Raw genomic sequence first — 22,719 nt, forward strand, 5'->3', positions numbered from 1 at the left:
CAAATGTTTTTGGCATTTTGGTTGATGTGCTCCAGCTTCACTTGCTTCTCATCTGCAAGGCCAGACTCCAAGGCTGAATTCTTGGAAGTGTCCTCTGATCTGCGATATTCTATCCAGCTTCCTTTATTATCTGTTGGTCCTTCCAGGAAGAGTGGATGCTGTCACTCATTTTGTCTCATGTTGTCTTAGGCTTAGACCAAAAGGGCATCCTAGGGCTTTCAGCAGAGGGTCGCTAGTGAGTAACTCTTCCCTTTGGTTCATGGAAAAGGACTTGAAACAGTGAGCGTACTGGGTATGTGCTACCTGCAGAAACTGTCTACCTGCACTGATAAAATAATCTCACCTCCAATAGTGGCTTATCCAGTGTTGGTAGCAACCCTTACAGTTAATTTCTGTGTGAGATGGAGAAAAAGTATTCTTTGTAGCTGGTACCTGCTCCAGAAGTATGTTTTGCAAGTACTGGAGGAGACAGGAACTGCAATATACAAAAGTTGTAATACAGTGTTCAGGCTATTTTTCTGTTTCTGAATTGTTGTTGCCTCACATCTGCTTACTGGTAAAAGTCATCTCCAAAATAATCTACTAGCCACCGACGTTCAGTTCCAGCCCTTGTTTCAAGTCACAGGTACTGAGTGAAATTGAAGTGGCTTAAAAATACATCAGTGGTACCTCAGTAAATAGCTGGGTGCACATGTTTTTCAAGATAAGTTGCGAAAGATAGTGAAAATCCCTTCTAAGATGCATTTGTTTGCTTTTTGTGGGCTAATTATGTTCATACAGTGAATCACTGCAGCTCAGCTCTTGCACAAGAAGTCATTAAGCCACTGTAGTTTGATTTGTCTGTCTAAGCTCTAAACTGTAATAAAAATATGATGACATATTTTGTTAATTTCTTTTTCCACTTCAGGTTTTTTTTGGTGTTTTAGTAGGAGCTTTAAATCTTGGCCAGGCATCTCCATGTCTGGAAGCCTTTGCCACTGGCCGTGGGGCTGCAGCAAACATTTTTGAGACAATAGATAAAGTAAGTAATGCATTTCTAAGCTGTGTCATTTTGTAGTGAAAAAATAATTAAATAAGCCTCACGTGGTAGTAGCTTAATCTACTGTGTAAATGAGGAAAAATGAGTGCAATAAAAAAAAAATTGACTGTGTAATAGAAAGGTCTAGTGGCATGCACACAGGCTCAGAGACAGGGTTGAACAGATTTCTTAAGTGGCCTGTTCCTGAATAATGAAGCTTTACCTCAGCTACTGCTGCTTCTTACTCCCATTTCACCTTGCGTGCAATTACTGATCAGTGCTGGCCCATGGTAAGTGTACAGGCAGACAGTAATATTCACCTTGAAGCCAAACTTGCAGTAAGAATCTAGCTCCCAGCCTCCAGATGGCATCAACAGATGTGGTTCTTCTGTGGCCTCTGTCACCTGTCCCAGAGCTACTCTGAGTTAAAATGGGACCAAATGAGCACAGGTACTGGTCACGCAGCAGTCAGAAATGTTAATCACAATATTTTCTAGATAGATAGATATTTCAAAAAAGGTTGTATGAGAAAGTCTAGAGCCACTGGCATTTACTCATGAGGATTCCTTTCTGTATCTGTATAAATTTAGTGGTTGGCAAAATACTGCTTATTTCTTAGCAGTATGTAGTATCTTTGGTCATTGACAAGCTTTACTGTGCTAAAAGCTGTGTAAACACATTAAAATACTGCTTGTCTTTTACAGAGCACATAATGGTATATAAAAAAGGCTAGAGGCACTGTGGTAATGCTAATGGACTTTTTAGTAACCCTTCAATGTTCTCTAATAACAATATCACATATGCCTTACAAATGCACTTCATAAGCTAATGATCTAAGATAAACTGAAAAAGAGATGAATAAGAGAAGTGGTTTTTAGGAAAAAAATTTAAAAGTACAAAGAGTTGCAACAGTAAGAATTAAATCACAAAATTCAAAATAAGGCTGAAAATAAGGCTAAAAAAGCAAACTAAAGTGAGATTTCATCTGTCTAGAAAAAGGGTGAAAAAATTAGGTCCATCTACTTGCTGCAGTTGTAGATTTGTGCTTAGACAGAAAAAGCACAGCTCTGCCCTCATACAGACTTTTTTCTGGCACTAAAATTATAATCATGCTGAGGTTACCATTTGCAGCATCAGTGAAACTTTTCTTCATAGCTTAGTATCTGAATTTAAGTAAGATATATTCCTAAAGAGGAACCAATCTTGTAGCTGTTCTTAGCATCTTAGAACATACACATTCAATCTCTTAGGCTACATAATAAATCATGCACGTTTCAGTTATCAAATATTGGTGGTGTTACAGTTTTAATTCACTCTGTATTCCATGCTTCAAAAATGTATCCTTAGAAAATTTGATTTCTTTGGGATTCCTCAAATTATTTTTAGTTCTCTGCTCATGTCTAGCAGTCCACAGTACCCAAGGCCTGTCCAAAAGTATGTGAGATCCAAATCACCTCATGGGAAAACTTCAAATCATGATTCCAGCTCTTAGGACTGGGTGTGCAAGGATGAATGTTTTAAATGCAAAGTGGTGAAGTGTTCAGATTTTCAGCAATTAATTGGTTGTTCAGTGCTGTGGGAGAGTGTTTATATGAGCGAAGTAGTGCCATTTTACTCCTGAGAAGCTGGCTAAATTAACTTAGTCAAAATGCCTCACTCAGTCAGCTATTCTGTTCCAGCAAAAACTAGCTGAGTGGTTGACTATGGTAGTTGCAGTAAGCCTAAAATGAGAAGAGGGTGCATTCATCTTGCCTGTACTACTCACTGGTGACAACTCCCCTGTCACTTTGGTCTTCAATTTCATGGCACTTGCCTGCTAGCCCTGGGACAGAGCTGGCTGCTGGCTCAGTGCAGCCAAGTGCTGTTCAAACAGAAGTGCCATGGCTTTGTATGGTATTGAGAATATTTATGTACTGCATCAGTATTGGCTGTTTAACAGCAAATAAATAATGCAATAAATCCTGTCCTAGAAACCGGCCATTGACTGCATGTCAGAAGATGGCTACAAGCTGGATAAACTACGAGGTGAAATTGAATTTCATAATGTAACATTCTATTATCCCTCCAGACCAGATGTAAAGGTAATTATTCTGTGAACATATTTACTGTAAACAATCAAAATATCACAGTTCTGCCAGCAATTTCTAGATTTTCAGTAGAGTTTGTTTTCCAGAAGTCCAGACCCTCTGTTTAAAAGTAGACAAAATAATTGTTCTATTAAAGGGTTCTTCTACTTACCATTCTGTTTAGTTTACCATTCTGACATATCCATTGCCATACATATTCCTTGCTGCTGAACATACACTCGTAGGAATTTCAGACAAATTCACCTGCATACAGCTTCTCTTACAATCAATTATACACTTGTATTAACAGGTGCTAGAATAGGTCACAAAATAATAAACTGAATGGTGCAAGGAGATTTTATAAACTCTTCCATTATGTTGGGGATGTGCCATGTGACCCATTAAAATTCTGGGAAAAGGTACAGGAGCATTGGCTGTATACCCCATTATTTCTCTACTACTGTGTTTGAACTGAGAAATTCTCCTTGGAAAAGCATATTATTGGACAAGCAAATGAGTGCTATTGCTTCTAAAGACAGAAGCATACAAAGTAACAGATTTTTCTACATAATTTCACTGTCACATTCTTAATATTTATGCTTTAACAGGCACTCATAATACATGTACAGTGTTCTTAAAAGGGGATTTATTGCCAAGTTCTCCAATGGTATTAACTTGACTAGTTCATAATGATGAACAACAGGATGAAAGATCAAAATCTGCCTGTCTGTCATGGAAAACAGTGTTCTGCATTTATAAATTTCTTCAAACAATGTAAAATATTTGGCTTTCTTTTTTGTCTTTCTTCACAATATTTTTCTGAATTTTGTAAAACTGCTTTGAATCTCCATTTTAAGATACAGAATATACCCACTTAGTTGTATGACTGTGAGAGAATTAGAACGGATAGATTCTGTTTCTTTTTTTGTTCCTGTCCAGATTATGGATAACCTTAATATGGTTGTTAAAGCAGGGGAGACAACAGCTTTTGTTGGAGCTAGTGGAGCTGGAAAAAGTACAACAATACAGCTCATCCAGCGTTTCTATGACCCCACTGATGGCATGGTGAGTGTACCAGCCTAGAATGTGTTTCTCTAGCCTTAGGGACTTGAAAGAATGCCATGGTTTCTTCTCCAAGGTGGGAAGGAAGACTCCAAACTTTATTTTCTTTTTTTTTTTTTTTAAATGAGTGAAAGATCCTCTTCTGCATTTCAGGGGAATACTGAACAGTCTTATTAAAAAATAATTATGTGAAAGAGAAAAGTTGTTAAGAGAAAATAAAAATTCAGTGCTAAATCTGAGTAAAAATTATACCTATAGATACAATAATTCAGGAGTAACAAATCATTTTCCATTCTGGAAAACACAATATTGAACATTTAATCATTATCCCATAACATTGCTTTAGTATATACAATTACCATTTAGTAATGGATTGGCTAAGAATTAACAGTCTCATTCCATTTATGTGTTCCTAGCTGGCACAAATCACATACATATTGACCTATATATGAATGTATGAAAGACAAAGAACCAATTTATTGTAAACATATAATTGTAATTTTGATTATTACTTTCCACCTGGTTTTATATTTGAGACCAAGCAAAAAGGTATTGGGAAATGAAATAAAAAAGCACATCTTCTAGACCCAAGAACTAGTGTATACTACTACCACTGCATTGCATTCTTTTATGTAGGAAAGCTGTTTTTTACACTGGTCATTGGAAACACAGTATCATAGGCCCTTCATTTCCACCCTGTCTTTGTCTTTGAACTGGAGGGGATAATGTCCCTGACATTTTTTCTTTTTTTTTTTTTAAATCCATGTTTAATTGGCTTCTGCAGATTACCCTGGATGGCCATGACATTCGTTCTCTTAATATCCAGTGGCTGCGCTCACAGATTGGTATTGTTGAACAAGAGCCAGTGCTGTTTGCCACCACGATTGCAGAGAACATTCGCTATGGTTGGGATGAAGCTACCATGGAAGACATAATCAAAGCAGCCAAACAGGCCAATGCTTACAATTTCATCATGGATTTGCCACAGGTATGCTGTACCTTATAAAATGTTTGGCAGAATTTGATGGAAAAAATAGATAATCCTTTTGTCCCTTCCTCTATGCAGCCATTTGTACTCAGGTGGAAGGGCAGAAGATTAATATAGATAGTAGGCAGCAACCTTTCCTTTGACTAGAGTTAACTAGGTCTTACTACATGTATGCCATGAAGTTAAAAAAAAAAAAAAAGAAAATAATTAGTTCCTCAGGAATCATATGGACAGCATTCAATATCATGGTAATAATCATAGTATGATTTTAAAATATGTATTTTTCATGGTATGGAGATCTGTTTCTGCTCAGGCCTGAAGCAATTTAGAGCCCAGACTCTCATTAGCCTGCATATGTTTTTGAGCAGTCTGTATTGATCCTCACAACTTCATCTCCTTGTGTGAGCTCTCTAAGTTAGCTAGAAGTTCCCTCTTCACCAGTTCCTTCCCTTATGATGACAGGGCTTTGATCAATCCTATGGTGTCCTCCTTACAAAGTCCATATTTGATAGTACTGGGCTGTTTACTTTTCTGGAGTGTTATTTTGCCAAGTAGCTTCTGAAAGGGACATGTTACAACATGATTGACAGGATTCAAGTACCTTTAATTAATGTCAGTACATACTTTTTAGCCTCAATCTATGCATTTCCAGACTTCTAGGAAACTCTTCATAGCAAAACTGTGTAAAGGCCCCTGTTTATTTCCTGGAAATGGAGGAATGACCAAGATTTAACTCTAGGTGAATATAATTAACCTGGCTCTTGAGATGCTAGGCTTTATGTGTTTATTTAATTCTCTGTCTGAACCCAATGCCACCAGAGTATGATGTCCATGAATCACAGACACAGTGTTCTTGAGTCACAGGCCATCAGCAGAGAAGTCCAGCTCTATGGAAATTTTGCTAATGAGTCATCTGATGGAGAGTGGGAGGTGTTTCCTCTCCATTTCAGCTTTTGTTGATATAGTAGTTTTGAGTCACACCAGAACATTTCACCTTTTTATCAGTACATACTTTTGGCTTGGAGTTGGAACCCCAGTTCAAGCAAAATTGTATTATTCATTATGAAGGAAGTTATTTCTTCAGCTCTCCTTTGATTCTGATGCACTAACAATGTTTTGGTCTTTCAAAGACAATAAATTTTTAAGTCTACTCTCAGGACAAATATTTTTACCTTTTTACATTTTACCATTGTCTTCACAAGAAACTTAACAGGCCTTTTTGTTATCTGTTTCATTTTCATTTTTTTCCCTTCACACAGCAATTTGACACTCATGTTGGAGAGGGTGGAAGCCAGATGAGTGGAGGTCAAAAACAGAGGATAGCTATTGCTCGAGCTCTTGTGCGAAACCCAAAAATCCTGCTACTAGATATGGCTACATCAGCACTTGATAATGAAAGTGAAGCTACTGTCCAAGAAGCACTTCATAAGGTTTGCTATAGCATAGCATAAATCAGACTTAAAAGGGCAGAAATTATTTTTAATGCACTCTGCAGAGGGTGCTGCTGAATTGCAACAAAGCAGTGAGAAGCTTTTCTTAATATCTGTTTTATATGCACAAGTAGAACCTTAGTATTATTGACAGAAAATAATTTTTTCTTACATTGGGACATTAACAAAAATCTATGGCTCCCTTTGCTCAGAAACAGATGCTCACCTATGGGCTATGGATGGAGTTCAAGTCAAAGTCAGCTGAAACCAGTAGAAAGACTCCTGCTGATTTGACCAAACTTTAGATTACATAGCGCTGGTTCCAAGCATTTTTGTTTGCTGTCCTGGGAATGGGGCTGTTGTTGTTCCCTGTCAGGCTCGCCTTGGCCGCACAGCAATCTCAATAGCTCACCGCCTGTCAGCCATCAAAGCTGCCGACGTCATCATTGGGTTTGAGCATGGAAGGGCTGTGGAGAGAGGAACTCACGAGGAACTCTTGAAGAGGAAAGGGGTTTATTTCATGTTGGTGACCTTGCAAAGCAAAGGAGACACAGCACTCAATAGAGAAGAAACAGAAAGTAAGCATTTTGTTTTGTTTTGTTTTATAAAATGATGTAAAATTCCACAGAATGCAGATTTTTTTTTTTTTTTTAATGAGGGCTAGTTGCTTCTTTATTTTTTCTTCTGCCTTTATGGCTAAATTTTAGCATTCATAGAAGTAATATATTGATTGCCCTGACCAAAGTGTTTTTACTGCATATGCACTGAGTGACCTTCCTAATATAGATCTGCCCTGAAACATTAACCCTGACCTGCAATACCCATAATTTTGTAACTCCATTTAGTGCTGACAGTCCAGTTCTGCTGCATTTGAAATGCAAGCAAATTACAGAGTATGCTGAAACCACCCTATTTATTTTACTAGAGGCAAATTTGAATCAAAGCTTCTGGAATTGGAGGTCTAATAGAATGATCTGTTGTATTTTTGTGAAGCATCATACCTTGGATATGATTATCTTAAGAGAACAATTACAGTGCTAAAATAGGGAAACAGCCTTTAGCAGTGACATCCCAAGTGAGATGGTCCTTGGGTTAATATTCAGTTAACTTCATCATGTCAAATACAAATATAAAACTTGTGGTACATGCAGGTTGAGAAGCAAGGTTGTATTACATTCCTTGCCTTCTACAAAGTATTCCAGTTATGACTTAGAGACACTGCACTTTTTTGCAGATCCAGAGTGGACTTAGGTTGTATTCAATTATCGCAGAAACTAAAGAGCTCTATTCACTGTATTTTACAGCAGCAGAAAATAACGTTGTTGAGCCAAGTCTTGAGAAAGTCCAGTCATTCAGCAGAGGAAGCTATCAGGCCAGTTTGCGGTGAGTCTTCAAAACGATTGTAAATCTCAATATGTTTCCAGAATGCTATACTTTGTCCCACTATTCCAAATTCCCAATAGTGCTAATGAATCACTTCTTTGTGTGTTGCATAAAAGGGGGTGGAAGGGCTGCAAGGATTTTGCTAAGACAGAGTTTACTTGGAAAGAAATAGCTTGGGTAATACATTACTGATTGAAGGCCCATGGATAAATAGCATGACTCTTAATATTACTCCCCTTTCTATCCATAGTATCTTCTCTCCCATTCTGGTCTACTGTGTTAATGTTCCATTTTTAATGCTACCATACAGCCATACATTTGCATTACCTAATGCACTTTCAGTCCAGTCACTTGAAAAATGACTTGCTGTGCAATTACTTGAGAAATCAATGCAATGTACAAGGACATTTTTATTATGGCTTTTACTTGGTGAAAGTTAAAACATTTTACAAGCCAGATTGTCTTGTAGCTAGGCACTTATTATTTCTTTCAGGTAAACCCATGTCAGACATATGCAAATTAATACGTCTCCTACATTACAGGGTTATGTTTTGTCAGGGATAGAGGTGGATTGTTTCAGCATCCTATTTTTGCTGGACTGAATTACTTTATGGTGATAACGATGGATTGACTTGATGTCTTAATAGCATGTGCAAATGTGGTAGGATACACCACAATTTTACTTAACAAATACACAGTGCAGGGTACATATAAAACAATGTCTGAGTGGTGGGGCTGGAATATGATTCTGAAAATTATTTGTCCCTGTAGTGGGATATTTCCTTCTCAAGAAATTAAGAGAACATAGAAAAAGAAAGAAAAAGTTTGTGGGATTCCTATTATTTGCTTCTGTGAATTCTGATTTAGTTGGTATGGAAACTACACCTGCTTTGCAAGTATTGTGTTACTGAGCCGGGAAGAACAGACTATTTCTGTCCTCTTTACAGAGCTTCACTTCGGCAGCGCTCCAGATCTCAGCTCTCTAATGTGGTCCCTGACCCTCCATTATCCATCACAAGAGATCATGCAGAGTCTATGTATCTTATGCCTTCTTATGAAGAAGATGATGGACAAGTAAAAAAGGTCCAGTCCAATAGTTTGTTACTAAATTTTCAACCGAACAGGCTATATTACTCGGTAATGATAGCCTGTAGATATGTGTCTCTGTTATAGGGGTTGTTGGCAGATATGTCTTCTTGGATTGATCTTTCTCTTTACTTAAACAAAACCACAGCTTCAGTTCTTACCCTCTGTGTAAAGCCTAGGCTGCATTTTGATGGCTCTTATGCTTATTGGTCCATATAAAATAGCAGAGCATGACCTGCTGATATATGTTGTAGATTAAATTGAAAAAGACATATTCCTAAAAGCTGAATTAAATGAAAAAAAGCAAAATGCTCAGTTTTTGAAATGTAATAGTCACTCAGTGATGCAAATGACACTGCCTCTTGTTCAATAAAGAGTAAATTTACTTTCATCTCAAAATCATCTGGAGACTTGAGTAAAGAGACCCTCACTGCAACCCAACCCAAAATCCTTTCACTGACAGTGTCTTTGTGAAATCAACTAGCATAGAAAATAAAGACAGCAGGTCTTAAAATTATGCTGAATATGTAGGAATATACACAGTGGGTTTCAAAAGTGCTTATGAAGATCCTTGCACCAATTTGCATGCCTACGGTTGTTCAGTGCAGAAAGCAGCAGTTAGAAGTCACTGTTCTTGTTATTGCTAAGCCTATTCTGTGGATAAAGAGAGGACTTCAGTGCTGTCACTCTGGCACTGGGTCAGAAGGAAGAGAAAATGCAAGATGTTTCCACCCATTCATCCTTGCACATTTCCAGCAGATAGGTCTTCCCAAAGTCTGTTTTGTCTGGGAATTTCCAACCATATGAACTGGGGGACATGAGCAGGGCTCAGCACACTGAGTGTTACAAAAATTGTGCACAAATCAAACTGCAGGGTAAGTTATAATTTGATGATAAATATTCTGCTCTTACTGGGAATCATTATGGGAATTCAGCATATAGTCTGGGGATGTTTCACAGAAGGGAGGCATAATTATCATGTATAAAGCCTGAATCCAGCTATCACTCCAAGATCTCCCTTGTTTTAATTATATGGCATACCTGTTAATTTGATGCAGTGTCTGATCAGTGTGTTCATCCACAATACTTTAAAATAATATTTAAGAAGATTCCAGGAGTGACACAAAAAGCCACTTGTGAGGGAGAAGTTTAAGTTTTGGCACCGAGTATTACATCACACCTCATCTGGAGGCAGCAAAAAGGGAACAGCCTGAGTTTCAGTGGCAGAAAATCTGAACTGGTCGTAATTAACCTCTTAAGTTGGAATCAGTAGAGCTGCACAAAGCATGAATCTTTCTCTTTTTCTCCAGGGACAGTAAAGGTAGTCATCTATGAAACCCACTCATGACTCCCTAGCCCTACAAAGGAGCTCCAGACAACAGTCAAGACCCATCACTGTCCCTTCCTGTACAAAGCTAGAGCAGCTGTTTGGGCACTAGATGGCCACTTAACAGAGTAGGCTAACCATTTATCTCACTGTCAAAGGGAGAACATCCCTGGGGGAATGCATTTGCTTCATAAATCCAACCTGTTTTTTAGGAATCTGTTGCTGTGGAGGAAGATGTCAAGCCTGTGCCATTTACCAGAATTTTGAAATACAATGCTTCTGAATGGCCATACATGGTGCTTGGATCTCTGGCAGCAGCTGTGAATGGAGCAGTCAGTCCACTCTATGCTTTGTTATTCAGTCAGATTCTCGGGGTATGTTATGCTAACATTTTAAAGTGTATTTTAGCTCTGAAGCAGAGGGGAGTGAATGTACGATGCAGAACTTGACATGTTTTAGGCAAATTTTTAGATCTCATCAGGTAAATGGGGTTAGCCTTCTTGCCTATAAACAATTATTCAGTGGAGATATTTATATCACTGTCATCACACTATCATTTGAGCTCTTTGAAGGGTAGGCTCATTAGCATTTGTCATGTGTTCTTCATTATCTCTCTTGTTCACTTTCCAGGAACTGTTGGGTTTCCACACTTGCATACATTTTATTTTAGATGAAACAAGATGTACCTCACGTGCAGGTACAGTGGAGAGAGAGACATGCAGAGGTCCTTCCCTGCAGAATTTTATTCTACAGACTTGGCCAAGCCTTTGAGAAAGCTTTGGATCAGATCCAAAAACTACTTTACTTTCTTGTTCATATATTTCAGGCAGCTCTTTGCTGCCTGCTTCCTGCAGAATGCCCAGGGAGAGGTAGATAATTGTAACAGGGTTCATAGCTGTCAGCAAAAAGCAGACTTGCATCAACAAGTTTGGAAGACAAGCAGGAGATAGGAATTTGCTTTAAACCTTGGCATTCACTAAAGGATGTATTACCATCAAAATTCACAGCCTCACTTGAAACTTTTCAAGAGTTCAACCATGACTGTCTTTTCCTTCAAAAACTTGCTGTAATAGAAAGAGGATGCTTCCCCTTTTGCAAAACAGCTTTTTGGGGAAACATTTTCCAAATTAGTGGGAAACTGGAGGGCTGCCTGAAGAAATTCAGTGCGGCTCTAACTAATGACTAGGAAAGTGTCCTAAATTTTCAAGAATTAAGATAGAGAAAACCCCTCTGTTGTTGCTGTTTCTTATTGGTTAAAGTAATGACACAGTCACTGGGAAGAAAATGGTAATGCCACTATTGTTTTGTCATTTGGATACCCACCTGAAATAGGATAAAACTTGTGTTGTGATTCCTACTTACTTGTTTAGGTCATGGTAGGTACTTGTAGGTCTATGCGTGCAAAGAATATATTACCTAAAGGGCAGACACTCTTCTAGGAACTGGAGGCTGGAAACCTTTTAGGCAGGAAAGAGCGAATGCCCCAGCATCTGAGCTACTGATTAGAAAATGTTGAGAAAATGCTTCTAATAGCAGTGCCAGCAATCTACCAAAAGAAAGATTGACCTTTTGCTGGGTTTTTTGGGGGGAGTTGTTTTGGCTTAGGCATTTCTCCCTTGGAAGTTACTCAGGACTTTGAATCACATTTACTTGCAGCTTGATGTTTGCTAGCTAAGATCCAGGGAGGGGCAGAGCAAAAGACATTCCAGTCCCTGTTGATCCACTTAGTGGCTTCTGGCCAATGTGCTTGGCCTTTTAGCCATAGGTGTGCCACCTCCAAAGACTTTTGTGTCTAGACCTCATGCCAAGGACTGTGGCTTTCACTAGCCAGCAGGTGAGGCACTGCTATGTGCATTCTGCAGTGAATCTCACCTGTGATTCCTTTTGAGAGAGGTTTTCTAGACAATGGGAGATTTGGGGCTGACATCATCCTGCAAGTTGTTAAATGTCTTCATTGGCAAGGATGAATTCCTTCTCTTGAAGGTTTCAGTTCATCAAAGGAGAGACACTGCAAGAAAAAAACAAGCCATAACGAACATGAGCAAAGTCCAACATCTGTGTTTCATTATTCATAAATTTAAAACAGCCAGGCAGATGGAATATGCATCTGCTTTCCAAGCTGTCTGAATATCTGCAATGATGTTGTGACAGACACGTGGGCTTGTACTCTGGGACCAATATGCTGGGGAAGTGAGGGGAAAAAATCCCCACAGCTATGAAAGGATAAATTTAGCAACATATGCCTTGAAGGTTCTCAGAAATTAATCCCCAAAAGTGAATGAAGAACTGGATAAGAATGAAGAACTGGATATGTCTTCTGATCAGTTCATATCAGAAGTGTAACTTTGGAACTAATTTCATAGTAGTTTAGTATGCTTTGGTTCCCACTGTGGAACTGTCTCAGAGTAGGGGAATGGATCCTTTCCAGTGAAACTCAACTGGAAGGTGTGCTCCAACTGCTATTGGGCATGTAGCCCATGGCCCCAGATAAAAGACAGTCAACTCTAAAACTGCTGAAACTTGTATAATCACATGGACACCTCAGCCACAACTCTTTCCTTTTATAGACCTGATGCTATTGTCCATGCTACATGTTACTGTAATCAGTGTTATTTTTTAAAATCAAGAACATAGGTCAAAATTATAGCTGAGCATGTTGGGCTAGCTGCAGAATGGGATCATTCAACTTCACAGTACAGATTTGCAAGGGGAAAAAAAAGTCCTCTGTTTGCAATACGGAGATCTCTTCCCAATGAATGCTATCCACATTTCCTTCTGTAGTACTGTAACGTGCTCTTGCGCTCAGTTTAGGAAGAGTGTAAACACATACTTCAGCCCATTGCTTTTCTTGAGCTGGATTGCTTCCTTGAATTTAGAGCCTGCAATAGGAATCCCAGACTGACCAATAACGGACTTCACCAGAAACCCTCAGGGTGTCTTGCAGACTTCGCAGTTCTCTCAGCCTTTATCTAGAAGCAATGGAGAGCCTGGCCACAGGAACTGGGAAGGCGTTTCACAACATTTTCTTGCTTAAGTGAAAGCAGGGGAACTGGTTTGAATGTGGGTTATATGGATAGAATATTAAAGCAAAGGCTCATAGCACTCTCCCTTTTCATTCATAAACATGGATATGGATCCAGCCTCCCTGAAATCAGGAACTGTGTTGCCTTTGGCTTTCTTGAAATGAAGACTCCTACTTAATCTTGCCTACCATCTAGCCATACAGAAGCAATGAACAAAAGTTTATTTATAACAAGCATAAATACTTACTGGGACTCACTGTAGGGTCCTAGGGCAAGAGTTTATCTCTCTTTTCAATGCTCAGTCTTATATTTGATATTTATTTATTCAATTAGAGAGAAAAATTTCAAAGTGTGAAAAGAAAAAATGTTTAGTTCAACCCATGTATGGGTCCATCCGAGTGTTTCTGGATGACTGTGCAAGAGCCAGCACACAAATCACTTGTGAAAAAGCCATCAGCATCTCTGGAGAGTAGTGTTTTTCATTCCAGTTCACAACTACATATTTATTATGATCCATCACATACTGTGTTTATCATACTGTTTTATTAGTTTTACTCGTTAGACTTCCTATTAATTTCAACAGAGATTTTGCTGATTTTTTTTTTCATATGAAAATGTACCAGAGCACTGTAATTAACATGACATTCATGTTAACAAATGTTCACAATGCTGAGTAGTTAGTTATTCCCCTGGTTATGTTTTAGGCTGGCTATGCATGACCACTGCTATGAATTGCATTTTCCCATTCATGTCTAGATATTGCACACCATGATGAGACAGAAAACACCATCACAGCAATTCTAAAATCTAGACTCCCCATAGCACACAGTTTATGCATGATCAGAGTTCACCTTGTATCTCATTCGGTCCAAGTGTTTAACTAGAATATTTCCCACAGAAAAAACAAACAAACAAAAACCAGCAGTATCTTTTCTAGATGCATAAGTTACAAAGATAGATGAAATCTACTTACAGCCTGTTCAATACAGGATCAGACATAAATGTACAGTGGATTTCATTAAGGGGATAGGAACAGCAGCAGACCATTATATGTTTTGTTCTTATTATGACAGCTTAAACCTTACCTGGTGATTTTTTTAAAAAAAACAGAGATTAATCTGAGAATGTAACATGCCTTGCTACTGATAAGACAGCATGGCATTGGAACAGCTCTTTTCTTGAAACACTAAGTGCCTTTTTGATACTATCATTTTGGATTTTGCAGGATTTATTTTGTTGCCAAGGTACTGATGTAGAAAGTTAAAGTACTTGAAGTGGAATTCCCACTAGAGAACAGCTATTTCTTTTTCTTAAATTCATGCTGTAATTCCTCTCTGTTACTTTGATGCATAGCTCATTTTGAACTGTAAATAACTTAGGATGAGCTTTTAGGACTAGTACTTTTGATTTTTGTGAAATTTTTGTATTTTGTAGCTGTAATGAAAATTCCTTCTTCTCTTTCTACTGTTACTTACCAAGAAGAATTTAAGCTGGTTTCAATATAAGTAAAAGTCGAATGCACAATTTATTTTTAATTATACCTTACAGATAACAGATGGAGACATTAGTCAATTTATAGTAATTTTTACGTGTGAAATCCAATTAGAATTGATTTAAGGTTAGTGGAGAAGTGCAAACATGAGCTGTGGCTTATACCTGCAAGTAGCAGAAGTAGTTTAACAACTTCAGGCAGGTTAACTGACCTGCATATCAACCGCTCTGACTGAAAGGAATTGCTAAAGGATGGCTACTTAGATTTGGATCACTACTTCAGCAGCAGCCAGTAATGCTGGCAGATGTTGAAAAAGACCAGATATTAAGAACAAGAGATAAAAGGAAAATACCATGGAGACTAGAGCAGAATGGGGTGAAGGGGCTGTACTTTAAGCACTAACGCTTTTTCTCAAGTACCAGCAGTAAGCAAATAGCTTGTACCCACACTCCTTCAGTAAAAGACAGTAGGTTCCTCTTGAAGCCTACCTATAGCAATTATAGCATCCATTAGTGTTGTGCAAGGAAAGTCATGCTAGGTTATAATTATTTACATAGACTTCATTTTGTATGGCCCAATAAAGTTGCAATTGGCTTAGATTAGAGAGGAAGTGAGGGAGCTGCTGTACTGTTGCTTTGTCACTATGCTATTTATTTCATTGTTATTCTCTGGTTATCACACTGGATCTTATTTAGAGTGGGGGGATGGTTGATTAATTATAACTACGGATGGGCAACAAGTAATAGCAGTATGTGCAGACACTGAGTATAACAGACTTGTTGTTTAACAGAAGTAAAAAGCATTGTGTTGTACCCAGGCTCACCTTAGGAAAAAGACGGAATCAGGCCTTTGCAAGGGGTGAGGGAGAGCTCTGTGTTCTAGCATGGACTTCTGCACTTGGCAATAGGGAGTCATGAACAAACTTCACACACAGCAAAACTGACACTTCTAATATGATGTTACCTTTTTTTTTTTTTTTTCTTTTCCAAAGACCTTCTCCATTCTTGATGAAAAAGAACAAAGAATCCAGATCAATGGTGTCTGCCTGCTCTTTGTCTTTGTTGGAATTCTTTCATTTTTGACACAGTTTCTACAGGTAATAGCAGTCCAATATGGGTAAATTTTCTTTCTGATCCTTTATTCTGTGGGTATCTCTTTCTGTACAATATTTGTATTTATTCTTATGCACCCCAGGGATACACCTTTGCCAAGTCTGGAGAGCTGCTTACAAGACGGTTAAGGAAAATTGGTTTCCAGGCTATGCTAGGACAAGACATTGGTTGGTTTGATGACCGGAAGAACAGCCCTGGTGCTTTGACTACAAGACTTGCAACAGATGCCTCACAGGTCCAGGGGGTAAGACCTGGTAGCTTAAGAACTGTTTACTATAAGCACTGATTGAAGGCCTATTTTGGCACACTGTCACAGAAATCAGCTAGCATGCAACCAGCAAGGTCAGTGTAGATCAGTCCTTGGTCAGTCAATTAAACTATTTCTGTTCATCATAGACTGTCAACATGGAACTATTATTGCTGTATTTATCTAAAAGCACAAACAGGGTCACAATTTACTGCCCATTATTCCTGTTTGTATTACCAGAACAAGAACACAAAAATCAATAAAATACCAAACATCAATGGAATGGGAAGGAGCATCCAGTGCAAAAGTTTTAATTTCTTTTTTCTGGAGATGAATTAGGTTTTTGCCACAATGCTTCAGTGTTTATTTTAAAACCATGTCAGACTAGTATTTTAGTGACATTCATCATTAATCATGTTTTCAAGTTTTCAGCACGGTATTGGGCTTGTTGTGACAGTTTTGATTTAATCTGACAGTCCACTTCAAAAAACAGTTTACAGTACTGGCTGGTGCTCCAGCCGGGGAGTCATGCAGTCAGTTTCAGCGTGACTTCTTGTTTGGGAGAATGAACCACTAACTCCATGCACTGTGTTCCCTGGTGGGTGAAGGTTAAATCATGCTGAGCTATAAATGTTACCTATCTGAATTAATGCTTTGGTAGAAGTGAGTCAGATGCCATTTTACTTGGCTCCAATGCAAGCAATTTTCTAGAAACAAAGACGGAAACATACAAATTTCTTTGTTACAAAAATTGTCCTAATTCAGCTTGACTGAAGATGGTAGGTTAGTTTTTAAAAACTATTAATGGAGGTTTAAAGAATTTAAAAGACAAATGAGAGAAGAGGTTCCCGAAACCCCTGTCAGCGGCAGCTTCTACAGAATCAGAGAAACCACCTGCAAACCTCTTCATCCCTTACAGGCACTTACAGGGAAACATTTTAATTAAAATAAACAAACTTGCAAAACGCTGACTGAACCATTTAATAGCCTCCTAAGGGACATTTTGTTCTAAGCAGCAGTAGAGCAGCGGTGCACAGCCATTCAACCCACAGCTCTGGGGTGAAAAAACAGAGCTACTTGAGCAGCAGTGTCCTCCACCTTTCACTGCCTGACACAGAGCTTAGCCAGCTGCTGCTATTGCAGAGCAAGCTGAAGGTGAGAAGGTCTGAAAATGTCTACACCTGCACCAGGAGTAAGAAGTGGACTCTTGGAGTGTGTGTGGGGTGTTAGAACTGCAGGATCCAGGTAAGAGCAGTCCTATGGCTGCTCCTTTTGGTAGCCTGTGCGGAGCTGGGAGGTGTACCTTCTACTGTGGTTAGCCCGAGGCACCTTGCCCTATTGCTGCAGGTCAGAGGAGGAGTAGATGATGAGCATTTTGTGCTGCAAGTTCACATCCTCCAAATGAATTCAACTGAAAATGATCAAGGATATCAAATGTATATTTTTTTTTCTAATATATAGCAACCTAGTTCCTATCTAGGGCTACTGTTTACTGCTAGGAAAGAAAATAACTTTTGAGTAAATAAATCAAGTTTATTACAAAGAATAGTGTTCTTGAAGTGCATAAGGAGAAGATGAATGCATTCCATAAAGGTGATGTCAAAGGCGTATTTAAAATTTTTCCTTAAAGAGACAGGCAGAAATGTAACTTTAATTCATCCCTTCTCAGTGATGTTTCTTACTGATTTTAGCACAGCTGAGACTTTGTTGTTAATAGTTAAGTTGCAAAAGTGTTCTGTTTATTATTTAAATCTAGATGGATAAATGTAGGGTCTAAACAGAGTGTTCAGATGAGTGATTCCCCAGGGAAACAAAGGAACTAATTTCAATAGATTATCTTTCTCACAATCATTAGAAACAATTTTCTGGGTTCTCAATTAAAAATTTTGTGAGTGAAAGGAATATTTGACATTTGCAGTCCTTGATACAATTAATTGCAAACAGTATATTAAAACTGGCTAAAATGCAGTGCAGTCAGCAGCCTTTGGTGCCTTATGATATTTTAATATGATTTAGAGCTTTCTAAAGTTTTATAGGAAAATCTTTTTAAAGATTATTGAAGTTACTATTGAAGTACAAGTCAATCATCTCCGTTTCTTTTCTTTGAAGGCAACTGGATCACAGATAGGAATGATTGTCAATTCCTTTACCAACATTGGGGTGGCCATGATCATTGCTTTCTACTTCAGCTGGAAACTGAGCTTAGTTATACTGTGTTTCTTGCCATTTTTGACCTTATCTGGAGCTGTGCAGGCTAAAATGCTGACAGGATTTGCCTCTCAGGACAAGAAAGCACTGGAAGCTACTGGACGGGTAACATTATTTAAAAACTAATTTATATTTGCAGTCACGGGTAGTTGAAAAACCAGGCATTGGGACCATCAGGAATTCAAATGCAAAACTAACAATGTTTTGCAAATAAGTTGAAATATTTCAGCTTGTCAAACCATTGGAAACACCACTGGGAAATTCCTAACTACAAAAGCTCTTGCTGCATGGAATGTAACTGAGTTTTCAAAAGTTATTGGAACTAATTGGTAGACACAGATCTCTCAGCAGTCTGTTTCACCTTTGTTGGGTTTTATTTAAATACCGATTTGTTGATGGCCAGTGATTATGCTGTCCTCAGAAAGCAGTGATACTTGTACACCTAGAAATCCTCACATCTGAGAATTCAGCACTGAACCACAGATAGTATATTGGTTTTAGAGGGAGCAGACTTGTTCCTTCGGTGGCCCCTACTAGCTTACCATCTTCTCCATCAATGTGTGCTGCTAGGTCACAGGCACCACTTTATTTTTATGTATGTAGTTTAAGGGTCAAAATTCTATCAATTCTCATTTCTCAGATAGTGTATATATAGATATTTTTTTTAAATTCAGATAAGCATTAACCCTTTTTCTGATAATTTGTAACAGGAGAGATAGCACTTTCTCATAATACTTTAAATTTTGCTCCATTGTGAAAACACACCTGTGTGGGTATTAAACCAGCCAGCATGGGACACGAGGAAGGAAATCCCTTTCCTTGGAAAGAATGTGTCCAGTGTTCAGTGACCCCTGGCTTAAGACCTCCTCCTTGTTACTCTAGCTCCAGTATCACAGTTAGCAGCTTCCCATGCTCCATTGGCTGCAAGACCCTGTGAACTGCCTCACCTTGAAAGCTGAGAATAGGTTTATGTAGTTTGCACTGGCTGAGCAGACTTCAGTCCATGTACCAAACAAGGAGAAGATAGGGACATAGAAGAAAGGAATGCCACTTTCCCGTGAGTTCACTCTGATGCAGGTTTGCTGCCTTCAAAATACTCAAACTCCTTTGACTTTAGTCCTGGGTCACCAAGATCTGGCACATGACCCAGAACCTGATACTTTTTAACTGTGCAGAAACTGAACTGCCTCAGAAACACCAGGGATTTAGAAGGCAGGCAACATGAAGAAGACTACCTCAGGTTACCCCGGTCAGAGTAATGCCGAGCCTTCTCCCCCATTTTAGGCTGCCATATTCCTAGCATCAGTAAAAGTCAGCTTTGCAGGCCCTTTCAAAGCCTCAGATTTTCCTTCTGCAGAGCTACTTTAGCCCATCCTAAACCGACTCTTGCAGAGTTCCCACTCCTCCTAATCCTCCTCTTTCCTAGATTAAAGTCCTGCCCACCAAACATCTTAACCTGTCCCACCTTCCACCCTGCCTCATCTGAACCTTCCCTCTACCCATCTGAGCTCTCAACCATCTTCAGCCTCCTCTTGACCTCAATCTATGCAGCAAACACAGGGACTGGAGCCCTTTGCCCTGCTCAGCTCTGCATCTACTGGCTGTTTCTTTCCCATTGACTGCTGCAGCTAGCTCAGCCTGCCACCCCCCTTTTCCACTTCTCCCAAAGAAGCAAATCTTCAGTTTCCAATTCCCATTTCTGTGTGTGATTTAAAGAAGTGTGTCGTGACTGGGGGCATAGAACTTAAAACATGTTGACTACCTACACATGAAGACTTATGGAATTATTATTTTTTTAAAGGCACAAAAGGTATTATGTGAACTAGTATCACTTGACTTTGGTACCACTAACCAAATGAATACATTTACAGGCCACTGTTGAATGCTGTTAGGAGCAATCTTCAATTCCAAAAAGCCAAGGAAGAATTAAGACCTGATCAATTGCCCACATTCAGAATGGTTTAATTATTTACAAAAAGTAATAAATCAAAATACTGTCTTGACAAGGAAACGTGACCAATGAGTCAAAGCATCAGCTTTTATTCAACAGCATTCTGTCATTACCCAGAGGTTGGGATGAAAAGGGCACTCAATGCTTCAGCAGTTTTGGCAATGACTGATTATGTCTGGTGTTATTTTCTAATTTATTTGCCAGCACTGCATCCAAATGCTAAACACTCTGAGTTCTTCCACAGTGATTGCTCATCAGCCATGCTAAACAGGGAAAAGCACAGTCTGAACAATCCAACTCACAGTACTGACTCATCTGCTCCTTCACATTGTATGATGATGCAAGAGATTTAACTCTTAATTTAGGCCAAGAAAAAACCTGAAATTTGATGGAATATTTTTAATGATTTATATTCATATCTCTTCCTACATGCTGAAAACATCCATAAAACATATGCCGGATTATTCCTTCCCAGAGCAAAATGTCACACTACGAAGCTTCTATCAAAGTCCAGGCAAACTACAGCATTTTAAACCAATTTCTTAATAAAACCACTTGGGATAAGTAGGGTGAAATTAGGATCAAACAAACTGTCAACTTACTTCTATAGATGAAATTGTAGTGCTATTTTTTTGGGACAGAAACCTGAATTTTGACTGGCAACAAAGCACATTATGAAACCAACAATTAATTAAAGCTCCAGAGAAGTTTCCATGGGGATTATCCCATAATTTTGTGTTGCATTTTTCTATGTACATAGGCAAGCATTTGCTTACTCTCTGCCTATGTACATAGGTAAAAATCCTGGAGATTGTGTTACTGATGTTAGAGGAAACAAGGTGTCACCCTCCATTTATATATTCCATCTCATCGGGCTTTTTGGACACAAACAAGAGAAAGAAAGCATCACTTCTAACGCTTTCCCTGACTACTGCTATAAGTAAAACTAAAAAAAATGAAATAAACATCTTTAATTAATGCATGCAATCAAGAAAATAACAGTGTTCCTAAAACCAGTTTTGCTTTTGTGGATGTCCCATTTAGTCACATTATGTGAAATAATTAACAAGTGAGAGTGTGTGCCCAATTTCCTAAGCATGCTTACAGTAACTTAGCTCTAGTGGAGCAGACAGAGCATTGCTATTGAGGATGTTAGTAGATAACTGCTTGTAGGAAGGTTTCTCTTTTAAGTTGGATGATATTTGGGCCAGTCTGTACCATATCTGACTCAATTTATGTATGGCATTAGTGACCTGTGTTCACGAAAGACTCGTGCATTTGTGAAAGAGCACACTCTATTTTCCAAGTAAAAAATATGAGCTTTTACCCCCCCTTTTTTTTTTCTCCTCCAGATTTCCAGTGAAGCCCTCTCTAACATCAGGACTGTAGCTGGGATAGGGAAAGAGAAAATGTTTATCGACAATTTTGAGAAGCATCTGGATATGCCCTATAGAGCTGCAGTCAAAAAAGCACATGTTTACGGACTATGTTTTGGCTTTGCCCAGAGCATAGTGTTCATTGCCAATGCTGTCTCTTACAGATATGGAGGGTTTCTAGTTGACGCTGAAGGACTCCATTACAGCTTTGTGTTCAGGTGAGTGCCTGCTGGAGCCAGAAACTGGCTCCTCTCCAGAAGCGCTGGTCTTGGTGTAGCACTGCTTCCCAATGGCTTCCCAAGAGTGACCGTGTCCCCCTTACCCACAGGGTCATCTCTGCTATTGTGACCAGTGGAACTGCTTTGGGAAGAGCTTCTTCCTATACCCCAAACTATGCCAAAGCCAAAACATCTGCTGCACGCTTTTTTCAACTGGTTGATCGGCTTCCTAAAATCAGTGTTTACAGTGAAAAAGGGGAAAAATGGGTAAGAGCAGAGATGAGTAATTTGTGATGTCATTCAGCTCAATATAAGCATTGAAGTGGATTTATAAGTCAATGAGGATCACTGCTTTACAAGGAGGTTATGCTGATTGTATAATTGTTACTCGTCTTTGCTCTTTTGGAAGCAGTGAGCTCTGTACAAGACAGCAAGAGTAATATAAGTGTGGCTATTAGGAATTTGTCAGTGTAAAACTCCTGTAAATTGGAATAGGACCAATTTGGGTGACTCACAGAATAGCATCTTTTTTCTTTCTGCTCTACCATTCACACATAAACCTATCACTACCTTATAATGGAGGCTTTTTTACCATTCACATCAAAACGTTGGGGGTATTCATGAGGAGGTGAATCATCTTTGAGTGAGACAAAATGAAAATGCTCAATTTTTGGTGAACTGAAAAGTCAGACCCAGGAAATACAAATAGTTTATTTTTCATATATTTTTTTT

The 22,719-nt window shown here is 38.7% G+C and overlaps 1 protein-coding gene across 1 annotated transcript in view; it reads left to right on the top strand.

Annotated features, from left to right (window-relative positions):
- The window catches only part of ABCB11 (ATP binding cassette subfamily B member 11), a 57,700-nt gene that overhangs the window by 29,430 nt on the left and 5,551 nt on the right, over positions 1-22,719 (top strand). Inside the window, exons 11-24 of the mRNA XM_074873971.1 lie at positions 908-1,021; positions 2,989-3,099; positions 4,024-4,149; positions 4,931-5,134; positions 6,394-6,564; positions 6,941-7,142; positions 7,869-7,947; positions 8,895-9,030; positions 10,573-10,734; positions 15,867-15,971; positions 16,070-16,231; positions 18,344-18,547; positions 21,746-21,987; positions 22,098-22,254. Of these exons, the coding sequence (XP_074730072.1) occupies positions 908-1,021; positions 2,989-3,099; positions 4,024-4,149; positions 4,931-5,134; positions 6,394-6,564; positions 6,941-7,142; positions 7,869-7,947; positions 8,895-9,030; positions 10,573-10,734; positions 15,867-15,971; positions 16,070-16,231; positions 18,344-18,547; positions 21,746-21,987; positions 22,098-22,254 (2,175 nt within the window). The remainder of the gene's footprint in view (positions 1-907; positions 1,022-2,988; positions 3,100-4,023; positions 4,150-4,930; positions 5,135-6,393; positions 6,565-6,940; positions 7,143-7,868; positions 7,948-8,894; positions 9,031-10,572; positions 10,735-15,866; positions 15,972-16,069; positions 16,232-18,343; positions 18,548-21,745; positions 21,988-22,097; positions 22,255-22,719) is intronic.

The sequence above is a fragment of the Strix uralensis genome, chromosome 6 (assembly GCF_047716275.1).
Source record: "Strix uralensis isolate ZFMK-TIS-50842 chromosome 6, bStrUra1, whole genome shotgun sequence".
NCBI classification, from domain to species: domain Eukaryota; kingdom Metazoa; phylum Chordata; class Aves; order Strigiformes; family Strigidae; genus Strix; species Strix uralensis.